Here is a 14,824-nt window from a genome sequence, read left to right as displayed (position 1 = left end):
TGTTATCCAGATACATAAACTTAATTATAGTGGTGGTACTCACCTTGACCTTGGCCTTGAACCGTTTGATGATGAAATGACTGTTGTTCATTCTACATACAACTGGGATTCCCTGAGGCAGGTCTTGTCCAATGAGGTGACCACAGTACTCAGCAAAATATATTATAGAAGTATGTATTATACATGTATGAATTAGTATATGTATTATAGATTCCTATTTAAGTGTGTATAATAATTCATCATTAAAGACACAGTGTGTCTTTAACTACCAGCTGACGCATTGGCTCGCTGGCTGCACACGCACAAGTTCACGTTCATTGGTCCTTTGTCGTCACCGCTATAGGCAATATTGCCAAACGTCGCCAGTCACTGATTGGTCGTTTGGCGCATCAGTCATCCAAAACGCGGCCATCCCCACAGTTCCTTTAAAAGGAGTCGATGCTATGGCTTGGGACTTCTTCAAGCAGCTTGTCAATCGGGGTCCAACTGCTGACTCACCACATCGCTAGAATAAAGAGGCTTCGAACAAGGTAATAAAAAATGGAAATCTCCCTGCTCGTGTTTAGAATTAAGTTATAGATGGATTCCTCTTTGACCAAAGTCTCGACTCATTTAGGAAAATTAACGAGTGCCGTAAGGTCAGGATTTCCCTGTAAAATTAACATGTCTGTATTTCTGAGCATTGCTGCGCCCGGGCACTTCCCTGCTCCTTCAGAAAGGGACGAGATCCTCGTGTAAATGTACCGATTGCTCTGTTAAATTCACACGCCTTTTTTTTAATCAATGCAAGTGGCGTTCTGCCAGGACTCGTTCTGCAGTAAGTACCAAAGCTGGTCTTGGTTTCGGGAGAAGGGTTAACCTTTGCCCTCACAGCTCTTGCACTGTCTTGTCTCTCCTCTTCTCGGGGATCTTGTAGCTGAGGTTACCGGAGGTTATCCAGGGCTTCTGGGGCGTCCCTGCCCCTTGCAGTGTTTTGAGGCAAGAGCTAGCGTGGACCGTTTAAGGGAAAATTCTCCGAGCGCGCCAGTGCTGCATGTGTTGGCATCGTCCCAGTTTTTTAAATGTCAGCTTTTAATATAAAATCAGAAATGAACTAACTGCGTTCGTTGGTTAAGCTGTGAAATGTAACCACCTCAAAAAAACAGCTGTTTCTTTCGACTCCGCGGCGAGGGAGCACATTGTGGTTCGGACGCCGCTGTCAGCCGAGCAGCAGTTCTTGGGATGAAGCACCGGTCCTCCGGACACAGACGGGCCTCTGGTGTTTCCATGGGGAACGGTGGGGGGGGGGGGTCTCCAGACATCTAGTGGACTACTCCACTGCGCCCTTGCAAGGCGCGGGTGGGACTGCTGACTAGCTTACTGAACTGGCTTCCAGGGGGTTTGGAAGCCCGATTTTCTAAACTGATAGCCCAACGCGTGTACTCTGGTCTCGATTACGAAAACAAGAACCCATCCGCCGCGCCACACTTTCCATTGTGTTCCCCCAACTAACTACCTCTGTAACGCGGGGTCCCCATTTCTCTGCTGCGGGGGTCGCCCTTGATTCTGCCTCGACTCGGTGTTACAACTTGTTTGATTCCTCGACCCAATCTGCCTTTTGCTTTACCGGATCATCCGCTGTCCTCCTTGCCCCTTTTGGGAATGATTGGACCCAGAACCTCCCCCCCCCCCCCCCCCACACACACACACTTTCTGACAAGTGTAGTTCCTGACCCTCAGCAACAGCTGCCTTGCTTTGTAGACTGGTTCAGAGAGAGAGAAATTGTGATCGTCCTTCAACCATTGATGGATATTGTACACTGATGATAACTTAGCGTTGCTTACTTAAAGACAAGTTCTCCTAGTTGACCTGGAGTGTAGGTAGATGCTGCATCTCTCTTTGGGCAGCATTGAGCCATGGAGTTTGTCCAGTGCAGACCTACCCTGCAGAGATGGCTGAATTTTCCAAAATACATTTGCTTTGTGAAATTAGATGATTTTACAGAGGAAATTGACAGATGATCATGCTTAAATGATGGACTGGTGCATAGGTGGGTGGTGGAAGCGGGTACTCTCTTGATAGTTACTTAGCCAGGTAAGCACTGAGTTACCATGCAGTAGAAGGCTATGGACCAAAACCTGGTAAGTGAGCTTTGTGTAGGTAGTCAGCATCAACACAACTTCTGGCTGAAACTTCTGTCCTGACGAAGGGTCTCAACAGCGTTTCTCCCTATAGATGCTGCCCGGCCTGCTGCGTTCCACCAGCATTTTGTGTGTGTTGTTGTTTGAATTTCCAGCATCTGCATTTTGCCTCATGTTCTGGCTGAAAGGCCTGTTTCTGTCCTGCACAGATCTATTGGGGGGTGGTATGAAGCAACAACTGGGGATATTGGTGCATAACTAAATGGAAGAGGTTCGGGACAGAGTAGGGAATACTTTTCCTCCCAGGACTGAGGCTGTGGAACCAGGATTAGCATTAGCATGAAGACCTGTCTGTTCTTTAAAAGCAGTTCAGGAAAGTAGTGATTGCGTAGGGGATGGGGTAATGTAGATTGGTACCATTGCATGAACAGTGTAAACCCCAACAAAGACTGTTTGAATGGAGTTACCAGTTGCCAGGGGTTGGAATTTTTGTTCATAGTATGAAGCAATGAGTGGTTCGCCACCCAGTCCCACAGTCAGTTTCTGGGCCTCAACCAGGGAGTGACTTCAATCGTAGCAATCTGATTTTAACAAAACCATTTCTGGCATGTCTTTGGCAGTCTAAACAGCCCTCTTTTCTGCTGTGAGTCACATAATTCAATTGCATCCTATTTTTAACATTTGAAAATGTATTTCCCCGATGGAAATATTATATCAACCATTTCCAAGTTGTATAATGTCTCTTCTGAAATTTGACAGCATTTCCTTGTACCTAGCTTAATTTTCTGTGTCAGAGGTGCACATTCATTTCGGGATGGTGTAAGTGAACCTAGATCTGGTTGCCCTGGGGCAAACTTACTTGGATCCTGGGACAGCCAAATCATCCCCTGACAATACTGGATTGGGAACCCAATCAGCTAAGATGCTAACTTGCCTTGCTTTCTTCTGTTTGCACCCAGATGTCTCCAAAAATGCTGAACACTCTCCTCCAGCCATGGAGCAGGTCCTGATTGAGCCTATGTTTACTGGTGTTCATCTCTCTCTGGAACCCACCATAGTCTCAACTCTTAGCACAACATTGTAATGTACTTTGGGTCTTGGCTGCAAAGCCATCTTGATGCCCAGACCTTTGGTTCTCAAGTGGTGTTAATACATTGACACTTGGGTTATGTTTGACATGCACTGTGGAGTAATCTGTCCCTAAGACTGAAAAAAAAAACCCATAAGGCTTCTATTGTCTCCCCTTTCAAGACATCACAATGTGCTTCGCTATCAATTTTTAAAAGTTGTTTCTTGTAAAGCACGGCAATAGTGTGATGATAATTCATACAAATTCCGGGTGAGACGCTTCTCCACCGCCTATATTTATCCCTCACCAATATTATCATTATGATAAATGCAAGAGATTCCGCAGATGCCGGAAATTCAGAGCAACACACTAAATGCTGGAGGAAGTGTGGCACAGTAGCAGAGTGGTTAGCACAGTGCTGTTGCAGCACCAGTGCGCAGGCTCAGTTCTAGCCAGGAGTTCATGTCTCGTCTTAAGAGCAATGATGGGTAGGTGGTAAATGTTAGTCTTGCTCATTCTGAAAGTGATTGTTTTTTTTTTAAAGCAGGAAGGTTAATGTGGTTTATTAAGGTTAGTTCAAAGAGTTAGTGGTTTGCAATCACATACACTGAAATAATAAAAGCACTGACCACTGACTGAATACAAATTCACACTAATCAATAGGGCCAAATGCCAGAAATAACAGGCTGCCTATAGTATATAATGCTGCTTTATACTTGTGCCAGGATTTCAATGTGATTCAACGTCAGGAAAAAGATGACAAATGGCTTTGGGCGATCCCAGCCGTCAGTCGGTCCCACCCCACGATCCTTGCCTTCTCATTTCAGTGTTGTCTGATGAACAGGGTTCAGTTAATTCATTTGGTTCCACTGAGCTGATTTGAGCAGGAGTTTTTACTGTTTTGGATTTTGTTATAAGAGCTGAGCGGATATCCACTGCAAGTGCCTGGCAGGCTGGGGCTCAGAATCGATCGGCACTGCTGAGTCTGCGGAGGACGTGACTTGGCTTGAGTACCAGACACAGCTGGGATGAATGACTACAGCAGCAGCCGTGCAATTGTAGAGTGGTGCAAAGTCAGCTGATCACTTCCTTAAAATACAGGAAAACATTCAGTAAATGAGGATCCGAAAGCTGTGTGCGTTTGCCCATCTCAGACCAACTGCATATCTGTCATTATGTTTGATGGGGTCTCTCTGCTCCTTGCCTTTTGTTCTTTTGAACTCACTTCTGTTCCCTTTATCCTGGTGTTGGTGGTCTGGATAACTCTTCCAGCCAGAGCATATGGAAGCAAAGTGTCTCTGTTAGCGGGTTGGAAACCCAGACGGTTGCACAAATGATCCACAGTTTAAATCTCCCCACAACAGCTGGGAAGCTAACATTTGGTTAATCAACTTTTTTCTGCAAAAAAACAAATCTGGAATTTAAGTATCAGTGAGAGTGGCTGTGAGACAACCAAATCATCTTAAAAACACATCTGGCTTGCATATGTCCTTGGGGAAGGAAAATTGCTGCTTTCATGTGGTTCCAGGCCCACAGTAATATAACTGACCCCAAGCTACCCCTGGTAAGCCACTTGGTTCAAGGGCACTTGAGGATGTCAATAAATGTTGGGCATGCTAGTGATGTCTACTTCTGCCCATGTACAACTGTCAATGGGTTGGCCTGTTTCCCTGAATCGATTTGTTGTGTCACAGGGTGACTTTGTCATGTGCTGTATCAGCTCAGCAACCCAGTTTCGCAACACTCGGAGAACTTTCCTTGACCTAACGAGGGACAGGACTTGCGGTGTAATGCTGGCCACACTCTTTGTTAAGGATCCCTTGGCAGCGGTACGTGCAAAGGCATGACCCCACTACGGAGGGACCACTGACCAGAAATCTGTTTTTTTTTTAAAATTGTAAGATATGTGGGTTTCATCTTGTTGTCAAAAAGCAAAAACTGCAGATACTGGAAATCTGAAACCAAAATTAGCAATGGCAGCAACAAGCAATGGCTCAATGGGTCGAGGAGCATCTGTAGAGGTGGCAGGAATGGTTGTTCTGTGTTGAAGCGTTGTTTCGGAACTGTGCGGAGAGGGGTGGTGGCCAGTATGGGGGGGGGGGGGGGTTTAGTGAATAGTGATTGGTGAGTTGTGGAAGGGCGGGTTGAGCCTGGTAGCAGAGGGGGAAGGGAGGAGTGGAGACAGGCAAGTGGCTGAAGAATGGTAAACCCGGCAACCTTTTGTGGAAAGAGGGGTTGGGTTAATATTTCCACTGGAAGGCACTTGTTTGGAAACATCTCCCGTGTTTCTGTCTTCACAGGTGCTGCCTGCCATGCTGAACCCTGCCACCGTTCTGCTTAGCCGTGGTATCAGCGTTAATTTCTTGCTTCCAACCCAACACGTGAGCACCCAAAACTGGGCAGTGGAATGAGGGGGTACCCTGTCAGAGACTGTTTTCTGGTGGATGTAGACAATGCCATGTCATTCCCCTTGTGCTATAACAGTTCTGGGGTTGTATAGGTGCTTATCCCTTTATTTAAAGTTAAAAGTACATTTATTATCCAAGTATGTATGCAGTATACCACCCTGAAGTTTGTGTTCCTTACAGACAGTCGTGAGACAAGGTCCATGGGACCAACTCACCCAAAGAAAAGCAAAATGTCAAACCTTCCAGCCCCTTTGCAAAAAAAAAATCATGCAAATATCAACAAAAAGAATGAGCAAAAGTACAGAATAAAAACACAAAATCATAAGCCATATCTCAGGGCTGTCAACGTTTCGGGCCGAGACCCTTCGTCAGGGTCTGTGTTCCACCAGCATTTTGTGTGTGTTGTTGTTTGAATTTCCAGCATCTGCAGATTTCCTCGTGTGAGCCATATCTCAGTACCGTTCAGCTCCATGTTCGTTATCTGCAGGCAATTACTCTCCTCTCCAACCTCCTTACTCACACCCCCCCTTTCCATGTTTCCTTGCTCTTTGCAAGTACACCCCTCTTACTTCATCCCCTTCTCCTCTCATTTGTCCTCTACCTCTTATTCCCATCTCTTGGCACAAGCTTGGTGCCATGTCACAGCACCAGTAAATGGTTTTGGAGGAGCGTGTGATGTTGAGTGCTATGATGAATTCATTTAGCACTTGGTCTGTAAACTCTACCAAAAGTGCCATTGCCCACTGAGCAGCTCGATGTGGAGCCCAAGGCAGACAGAGATGTATGGTATAACACGGGCTAAGTAAGAAGGATTGTTGATGCTTACTGAAGTGGAATCGTCAATGGTGTTGTCCATTCCTAGAAGCCACATTCAGAGTTGAAATCTTATAACCATATAACAATTACAGCACGGAAACAGGCCATCTCGGCCCTTCTAGTCCGTGCCGAATCTTGAGAGAGGTCAGCAGACACTCGGAGCATGGTGCCCACTGTTGTTACTACCTTCACTAAATGCCATCATTTTTCTGTCTTTCTCTTCAGAACCGGCCTGTGATGACTGTACCGCCCATGATGGAAGATCCTGTTCGCATTGGGGAGGATAAATATATTTCCAAGTGAGTGGATCAGGCAGAAAGGAGGCTCTGAACATGGACTGTGGGCTTTATGTGTGAGGCTGGTGAAGGGGAACGATTGTTTAAGGTTGTAGTTGGAGTATCAGTTAAGAGGGCTGTTTACCCTGAGTGCTACTGAGTTTCTGAAGAGTTGAAACTTTTGCACTCATTCAGCAAGTGGAGAGTGTTCCATCGGACTCCAAGCTCATGTCTTGTAGATGGCCCAGCATGCATTGTTGTATGGGAAGAGGATGTTGCATGAGAGATGGGGTCCATGCGAGTCACTTCTTTCAGATATTCTGGTTGGGCATCAGGCGGTGAAGAGGTAATGTGGTGGTCGTAAATCAGCTGGTGGCCTCCGTGTTTTGGTACTTGATGGTCACCTTGGCCCCCCTCCCACCCCCTTTGTCACGAGAATGCTGAGGAAGTTGGTTGGCGACTTCTGGGGTAACAGGAAACACTGGGCCTCTGCAGCGGTCTTGAGTCTCCCAGTGGGAGAGGGCTGACAGTCAATGGTGTGCGTACGTACGTGACTGGTGGCTGTCTGCCTCTGGACCCTGCAGAGATTCCCATATGCCAAGCACCCTCCCAGGTGACATTCTTCTTCCGGAGGGGCTGCTGTCTTCACGAAGAGATGCGGCTACTACCTTGGATGTGCTGCCTTGCGGAGTCTGCCCAGCTTCTATCAGGACCTACTGAGTCTGGAGCACGGTTGCCTCAGGCTGGGAGTACCCTCCTCTGGCAGAGGGCAGATTCGTGGCCAACCCTTGCCCTACCTCAACGGATGTTGGTGCAGCTCAGGTGTGTGGACCGACTCAGGCTGAGCTGCCTGTTGGGCCCAGGCCCCGCAATCTTATCCGAGAGCCAAGTCCACACAACTTGAGCCGTCTCTCCTTGACAACCACAATCCCATTCAGGGATGCAAGTAGGAGGTACCTCTGTGGGCTGCTGCTCCACACCCTCCACTTCCTAGACCTTGTCCACTGTCCCGACATGCCTTGGTGATCTGTCTTTCCACCTGGAGGTGAGGGGGCTCCCCACTGGAAGTCCCTTGATGAGGGAGTTCTTCCCATGCACCTTGGGGATCTGGGGTGGAGGCTACTGCGTAGAGCAGTCTGTACATGGATCACCCACCTGCATGTCACTTCTGCGGGCTGGAGGAGACCATGTACCACATGTACATGGAGTGTGTGAGGCTGCAGCCCCTTTTAAGTATCTGCATAGGCTTCTTCTCACCTTCTGGTTGCATTTTAACCCCTCCCTATTTGTATACGGTCATCCAGTAAGGAGACGGGTGTGGAGGGATGAAGATGCCCTTGTCAGCTTGCTCCTGGGGCTGGCAAAAACAGCCATCTGTGGGTCTTGGAAACGGGTGGTGGGAGGATCTGCCCAGGTGGACTGCCTGGTGATGTTTAGGGGGTATGTTCGTGCCCGGGTAAATATTGAAAAGGAACATGCGCAGTCTATGGTGACCTTAGAGGTGTTCTGGGACCACTGGGCTCCGCGGGGGCAATTGCCATCATTGATAAAGATGGAAACATTTTGGTTTACTGTGTATAGTCTATTTATAGTGAAGTAATTGTGTTAGTCACTGTTTTGTATAAATAACACTGAATTTATAATAAAGATATTTTGTATGTCTTCTAGTCAGCATGGTGTGAGCTACAGGGGAAACTGCAGATGGTGGTACTCTCTTACCTGTGAAGTCTTCATCTTTCCAAATAGTCGGTTTGGAAGGCGTGTATGCAATAAATTGTTGTGCATAACTGCAGCTCATTGTGCAGCACTGTCAGTGGTGAAGGGAATGAATGGTGGATGGGGTGCCAATCCAGCCACTGCTTTCCCTGAATGACATGTACGTCCAGAGATGTGTCGTCAAGTCACTCATCCAGGCAAGTGGAGCGTGTTCCTTCACACTCCTGGCTTGTGCCTTGTAAATGGTGGAAAGGCCTTGGCTGTCAGAAGATGAGTCGCTCACCAAGGGGCACCAAGATCTGACCTACTCTTGTATTTGAGACATTTATATTGGTGTCCTGCTGAATGTCTGGTCAGTGGTGACCCCCCAGGATGTTGATGGTGGGGCTTGGTGAATGTAGGTGGCTAGACTCTGTCTTGTAGGTGGTCACTGTTTGGTACCCAATTGCTTTCTAGTTTATGTTGCAATACTGTGGACTGGAGTTGTTTCATTTTCCGAATCCTTGATATTTAATGTGGATTAAGAGCTAGGATTGACTCCTCACACTTCTTCCGCTTTCTGAGGCCTCTATTGGTCAGGGTTGACCATAGATACTGTGTCCTAGCTGTCTAGATATGCCAGCCAGGGCAGTACAATATGGAGTGTAAGCTATTGCTCATGTAGTGAGCTCGCCCTCTTTATGCATCTAATGAACACAAAGGAATGGCAGAGACTGGTACAGTTTGACACCGGTAGTGTTACAGGAGTTGCCAGTCAGTGTTGAACTTGACTGCCTTAGGGACTCCAGCTCTGGATCTTTCCCTCTGGGTTTACTCCAGAAGCCTTCTCCACATGTGGGTGTAGCCTCCAGGCAGTGGAGGTTCGAGATCATCTAGGAGAAGGAAAACACTGAACTGCCAACCCTGGCTGATGAGCCCCATCTGCCCGAAGCGACTGTTTTTAAGGAGCCAGTAATCAAGCTTTGCCCTTTCTCCTGTCAGTAGGAGCAGTTCCACCTGGCTTAGTAGTGGAGACCACAAGCTGGACTTGTTGTGAGAGGCTATTTGAGGCGCATGTCATTGGGCACATTTAATAGGTAGTGGGAGCTTATCTCCTTTGCCACCCCCAGCTATATCAACCTTAAGGAACCCTTCCTCCACCACCTCTACTTAAATCCTACTGGTCACCTTGGCAAAGGTCACAAGATCTGGGATCATTGCCCAATTTGTGACATCTTACCCAGTGGGTTACTAGGAAACACCAAGGTTCTGGCCCCAGAGCCCCATTCAATTTAAACGCTAGAAGCCATGGTAGTAGATTTCAGAGTTGTGAAATGGTTGATTGAACAGCAACCACCACTTCAGTGGACTGCCAATTAATGTTCTCTGTTCGGGCAAAGAAAGAGTTGCTTTCTGCAGAGGACAGTACGGACATGTCACAGAGCCTAGAACTTGGGGATCCACTTTGCCTCAGCATGTATCAGGCAGGGGCTGTTTACTCTGTAGGGCCATCCAGGACATTCAAGAAATTGCTGATCTTTGGATTCTAGTGGATGGGAATTAATTATTTGGTCTCTTTATTATGTCCATTTGTTTTCATTTCTTGTAATAGTATTGGGGAAGAATTTTGTTTAGGAGCAGTTTATTCAAATGTGTGAGGCAGGACAGGGTGAGAAATTGCTTTTCAAGCTTCAGATATACATTCTATCGATCAACAACTGAGGGGCTGAACGGTCGTCTCTCGGGATGTAAGTTTCCAATACAGTGGATACTGGTTAACAGGGCCATCAGTTAATCTGGGTAGTTGCTTACTTGGGACAACTCTTAAAGAGCAAAAGCTAATTGAGATAATAGCTGGGATCGCCTTCATTTATTTGGGATACTATGCAGCTTAACTGGTACAGGAGACTGTTGCTGAACAGCTTCTAACTAGCATCAGTGGCATGGATTTGTGTGGCTATTTAACACTGTGCCTAGAGCGAACACTTTTTTAAAATACCACCAGTCATGTGTTTGTGTTTAAAAAGCAGTGACTTTTGTCACTGATAGTTGGTGAGAAATGAGCAGTAAGACAACTGTTTTGCTCGCAACAGTTTCAGTATTCAGGCTTGGAGATGCCAGAAACAGCCAGGAGTGAAAATGAAACGAGTTCACTACTTCAAAGAACTGTGAAGAATTTGAAGGTATCAAGAATCAGCTTGGATGTTGAAATAAAACTGGAGATTTGGAGGATGCAATTGTCAAAAGAATTGCATGTAGGCAGACCATCATCTTGCAGCAGGCCTCTGTGCTGATTTTGTTCATTTATATTCAATGAAAAGAAAATTTCATGGTACACGTCGGATGAATCCTGCCATCAGTAATGATCAGGAACTACAGTTTTGTAGGACTGTAGTAGTATTGTTTCTGTTCTTTGTTCTGCATTTCTTTAAATACATAATTTATTACTCAATTTGTCTTTATTAAGTTTTTAACTATTTCCATGTTAATTGGGACAGCCCAATTAATTGGGCTGAAAAGACTGGTCCTGATGTGTCCCAATGAACTGGAATTCACTGTATATGGATTTTGAGTCGGGTAAGGATTAGGCCAGGAGCCTGTTGGTCTTTGGAGTGGAATAACCTGCCGGCAACAACTGTCCAGGAGAAGCATGGTGATTGCGGGGGGGGGGGGGGGAGGAGTTAGGCCCCAGTGGAGAGTGGCCTCGTTCCAGGCAGTGAAAACTGAGGGGGTTGGGGGGCAGCTGTCTGGCCAGGGAGTTGTGTTTTCTTAAAACAACTAATGTTACTGATGAACCACCTCTATTCTGGGATTTTACCCATGAAAGTACACAGCAGTTCCTTAAATCAGAGATCAGAGTTCCCCTTTTTTTTAGTTGTTGTACTGAGCTCACACAGGCGTCTGTATTCAGAGGCCTGTGCTTCTGAACCACCTGCTCTGTGGGATGAGCCTTAGGAAAGCACAGCCCTGAAAACTGATCGAGCAACTCCGTCAGCTGCTCTTTGTCTGCTCCCCAGCTCCCGGGCAACAGCTGACATCACTGCCCATTTCTTTTGTAACAAGGTCTCAAAGCCAGGGGCCATTTGATTTTCATACCCCATAATCCTGACCTATTGCATCCCCAGTTTTAATTGCTCCACCGTCAGCAGCCGTGTCTTCACAGTCTGGGGCTCCCAGCCTGAGAACTGCACAACCCCCGCCCCACAACCCGCATACCATACCACTTTCTAACATTTCCTGAATCGGACGGTGTTCTGATGAAGTGCTTGGATGTATTGCTGTCTAAATGCGTTTTGGTGTTTGAGCGTGATGCGGGTGTTCATGATAAATATCTTTCAGCATAGGACAAGAGCAAGTAGTGGGAATAGGCACAATGGTGCACAGGAATGGATGGATGAACTCAATGTCTGTGGCCAGACAAAATCAAATATCTATAATGTTCAGCAGCTTCGTATATATGCATATACTATACATACACTTGCGTACTCAGAAGGTCTGGTAAAGAGTGAACAGTTGTCGTTTCAGTCTGAGACCCTTCTTCAGGACTGGGGGAAGCGGGGGGAGATGGTTGAATTTAAAGGTGGGGGCAGGGGAAAGAGGTTAACTGGAAGGTGATGGGTGCAGCCAGCTGGATGAGAAAGCTCAAGGGCTGGAGAAGAAGAAATCTCATAGGAAAGGAGAGTGGACAATAGGAGAAAGGAAAGGAGGAGGGGACTGAGGGGGAAGAAATAGGCAGGTGAGAGGAAGCAAAAAATTGGTGTGGGGAATGGAGGAAGAGGAGCAAATGTTCCTCATATGTTAACCCCTTATTCCTGGAATCATCCTCATAAACCTCCTTTGGACTCCCTCCAGTGACAACACATCCTTTCTGAGATATGGGGCTTAAGACTTTTGACTGTACTCCAAATGCAACCTGAGTAGTGTCTTATAAATACTCAGCACTATCTCTGTGCTTTTGTATTCTATTCCAATTGAAATAAATGCCAACATTGCATTTGCTGTCTTTACCACGGACTCAACCTGTGAATTATCCTTCTGGGAGTCTTTCACAAAGTCCCTCTTCACCTCTGATGTTTGAACCTTTTCCCTGTTTAGGTAACAATCCGCATTATTGTTCCTTTTACCAAAATACATTATCTTATATTTCCCAACACTATTCCATCTGCCACTTTTTTGCCCATTCTTCCAATTTGTCTAAGTCCTGCTGTAATCGCTTTGCTTCCTCAGGAACCATATTCTTATCATTCACAAACTTTGCCACAAAGCCATCAATTCCATTATCTAAATCATTGATAAACAATGTGGAAAGTGGTGGTCCCAATACTGACCCTTGAGGAACACCACTAATCACTGGCAGCCAACCAGAAAAGGCCTCCTGTGGTCCCATTCTCTGCCTCCTGCCTGTCAGCCATTCCTCTATCCATGCCAGTATCTTTCTGTAACACCATAGGATTTCATCTTGTAAGCAGCCTGATCCGTGGCGACTTATCAGACACCTTCTGAAAATCCAAGTAAATGAAATTTTCTGCCTCTCCTTTGTCCACCCTGCTTGTTACTTCCTTGAAGAACTCTAATAGATTTGTCAGGCAAGGTTTTCCTTTACAGAAACCATGCTGACTTTGATTTACTTTATGAATAGCCTTCTAGTACATTGAAACCTCATCCTTAATAAGATTCCAACATTTTCCCAATCGCTCAGGATAGGCTAACTGGCCTTTAATTTCCTTTCTTTAACTTTTACTGCCCCCCACCCTTTTCTTAAAGAGTGGAGTGGCATTTTCAATTCTCCAGTCCTCTGGGACCATGCCAGAATCAAGTGATTAGTGAAAGATCATGACCAATATATCCATTATCTCCTCAGCAACCTCTCTCAGGACTCTGGGATGTAGTCTATCTGGTCCAGGTGACTTATCCACCTTAAAACCTTTGAGTTTGCCTGGACCTTTTTCCTTTGTAATAGTAAATGCACTCACTCCTGTTCCCTGACACTCACGAACTTCCGGCACACTGCTAGCATGGGTGTTTAACACATGGGCTGTCTGATCAGTAAAGTGTATAGGCATTGAGAGAGTAGATCCCAGCCTCGTTCATGTTTATTTGTCATGTGTACATTGCCACACAGAGAAATGCATTGTTTACATTATTAACCATCACACCTGAGGGGGCAGCCTGCAACTGTCACTACATTTCCTGCTGCTCAGTAGAACAACACTGAATACAGGCATCAAACAATAGCCATAGCATAAAGAAGCCCCATTCCTCCCTCTTGCCCGAGCATATAGTCCTTTAACCCCAGGATAGGCTTCCAGCCTCCAGCAGACTCTGACTCAGGCCTGTAGCCATTGGGCCTCGACCTGCTCAGCAGACTCCCAGAGATGAGCAGATTCCACACTGGCCAACAGGCCTCTACTTCTGGACTTCCAAGTCAACCTTCAGGCTTCAATATTTGGCAGTGATTGCTGGGTACGCCGATCAGCAAACATTAGGCCTCAAACACATCGATGATGTGACCCTGAACTCCAGTGTCACCAATCATGAACCCACAGGGTCAGCAGAGCCCGCTCCTCCTGCTTGGGTGGATCTCTGACTCCAGAACCCTTTTATAACTCTCTGACCTTGGGGGAAGGGTTTGGGAGGGGTGCCCTCATCCACTCTCTACCAGCCTGACCATAGATGTCGCACATCCACGTTGTTTTCAAACATGCAACAGAAACTTGGACTGTGGCTTGCCCCTTAATTCCTCCACATTCCCTGTTCCTAAGCCCTAACTCCTCTCCATTTCCCAAACAATCCTTACCTAAAATCAGTTAAAAACATAACTAAGTCTGAGCTGCGAATCAACAGAGATACCATCTCAGAATTCAATCCCCCAGCTAAACTCTACGAAACAAAGAAACCTGGAACCTGTTCAAAGAAAACATCAAACATCCAATGTGCAAATAAAAAATGTACAAACAGCAAACAATTGAGTAAGAAACACATAGAATATAAACATCAAACTGCAGAATCCCTGAAACAGTCTATAGAATGTTCAGTTCAATTTACTGCAGTGGCATACGTTGACCGCAGGCCACAGAACGAGTCCACCCCGATCAAAATCACAGAAAATGGAAAAGAGAAAAAGTAACTAGAAACATACATAACATGAGTATGTTCGGAGCCCTCTAAAATGAGTCCAATCCACAAATTGAGCTGATCAAACCTCGAGCAAGACCCAAGACTCTGCCACCTTCCTCTGATTAGAGCTAAGGGATAAAGATTCTTAGAGATTTCTTCAAGAGAATGTATCTTAAAACTGTCACGGACAGCCAAATCTTTCGAAGTACTGTACTGAAAGTGCAGCTAGGTGCATTTGAAAGGTGTGGAGATTGAGGGAAGTGGGATCTGGCAGAGAGGAAAAGTTGAGGCTTGGGGTAAATGAGCCATCATCATAGGGAAGG

The 14,824-nt window shown here is 46.2% G+C and overlaps 1 protein-coding gene across 1 annotated transcript in view; it reads left to right on the top strand.

Annotated features, from left to right (window-relative positions):
• Positions 1–390: 390 nt before the first annotated feature.
• rassf2a (Ras association domain family member 2a) overlaps positions 391–14,824 on the top strand; it is a 39,982-nt gene continuing 25,548 nt past the window's right edge. The window contains exons 1-2 of the mRNA XM_073058851.1: positions 391–530; positions 6,640–6,713. Coding sequence (XP_072914952.1) covers positions 6,652–6,713 — 62 coding nt within the window. The 5' untranslated portion in view covers positions 391–530; positions 6,640–6,651. The remainder of the gene's footprint in view (positions 531–6,639; positions 6,714–14,824) is intronic.

The sequence above is a fragment of the Hemitrygon akajei genome, chromosome 1, assembly GCF_048418815.1.
Source record: "Hemitrygon akajei chromosome 1, sHemAka1.3, whole genome shotgun sequence".
In the NCBI taxonomy this organism is placed as follows: Eukaryota; Metazoa; Chordata; class Chondrichthyes; order Myliobatiformes; family Dasyatidae; genus Hemitrygon; species Hemitrygon akajei.
The sequence above is the reverse complement of the archived record's forward strand: the minus strand, read 5'-3'. Positions and strand labels throughout refer to the sequence as shown.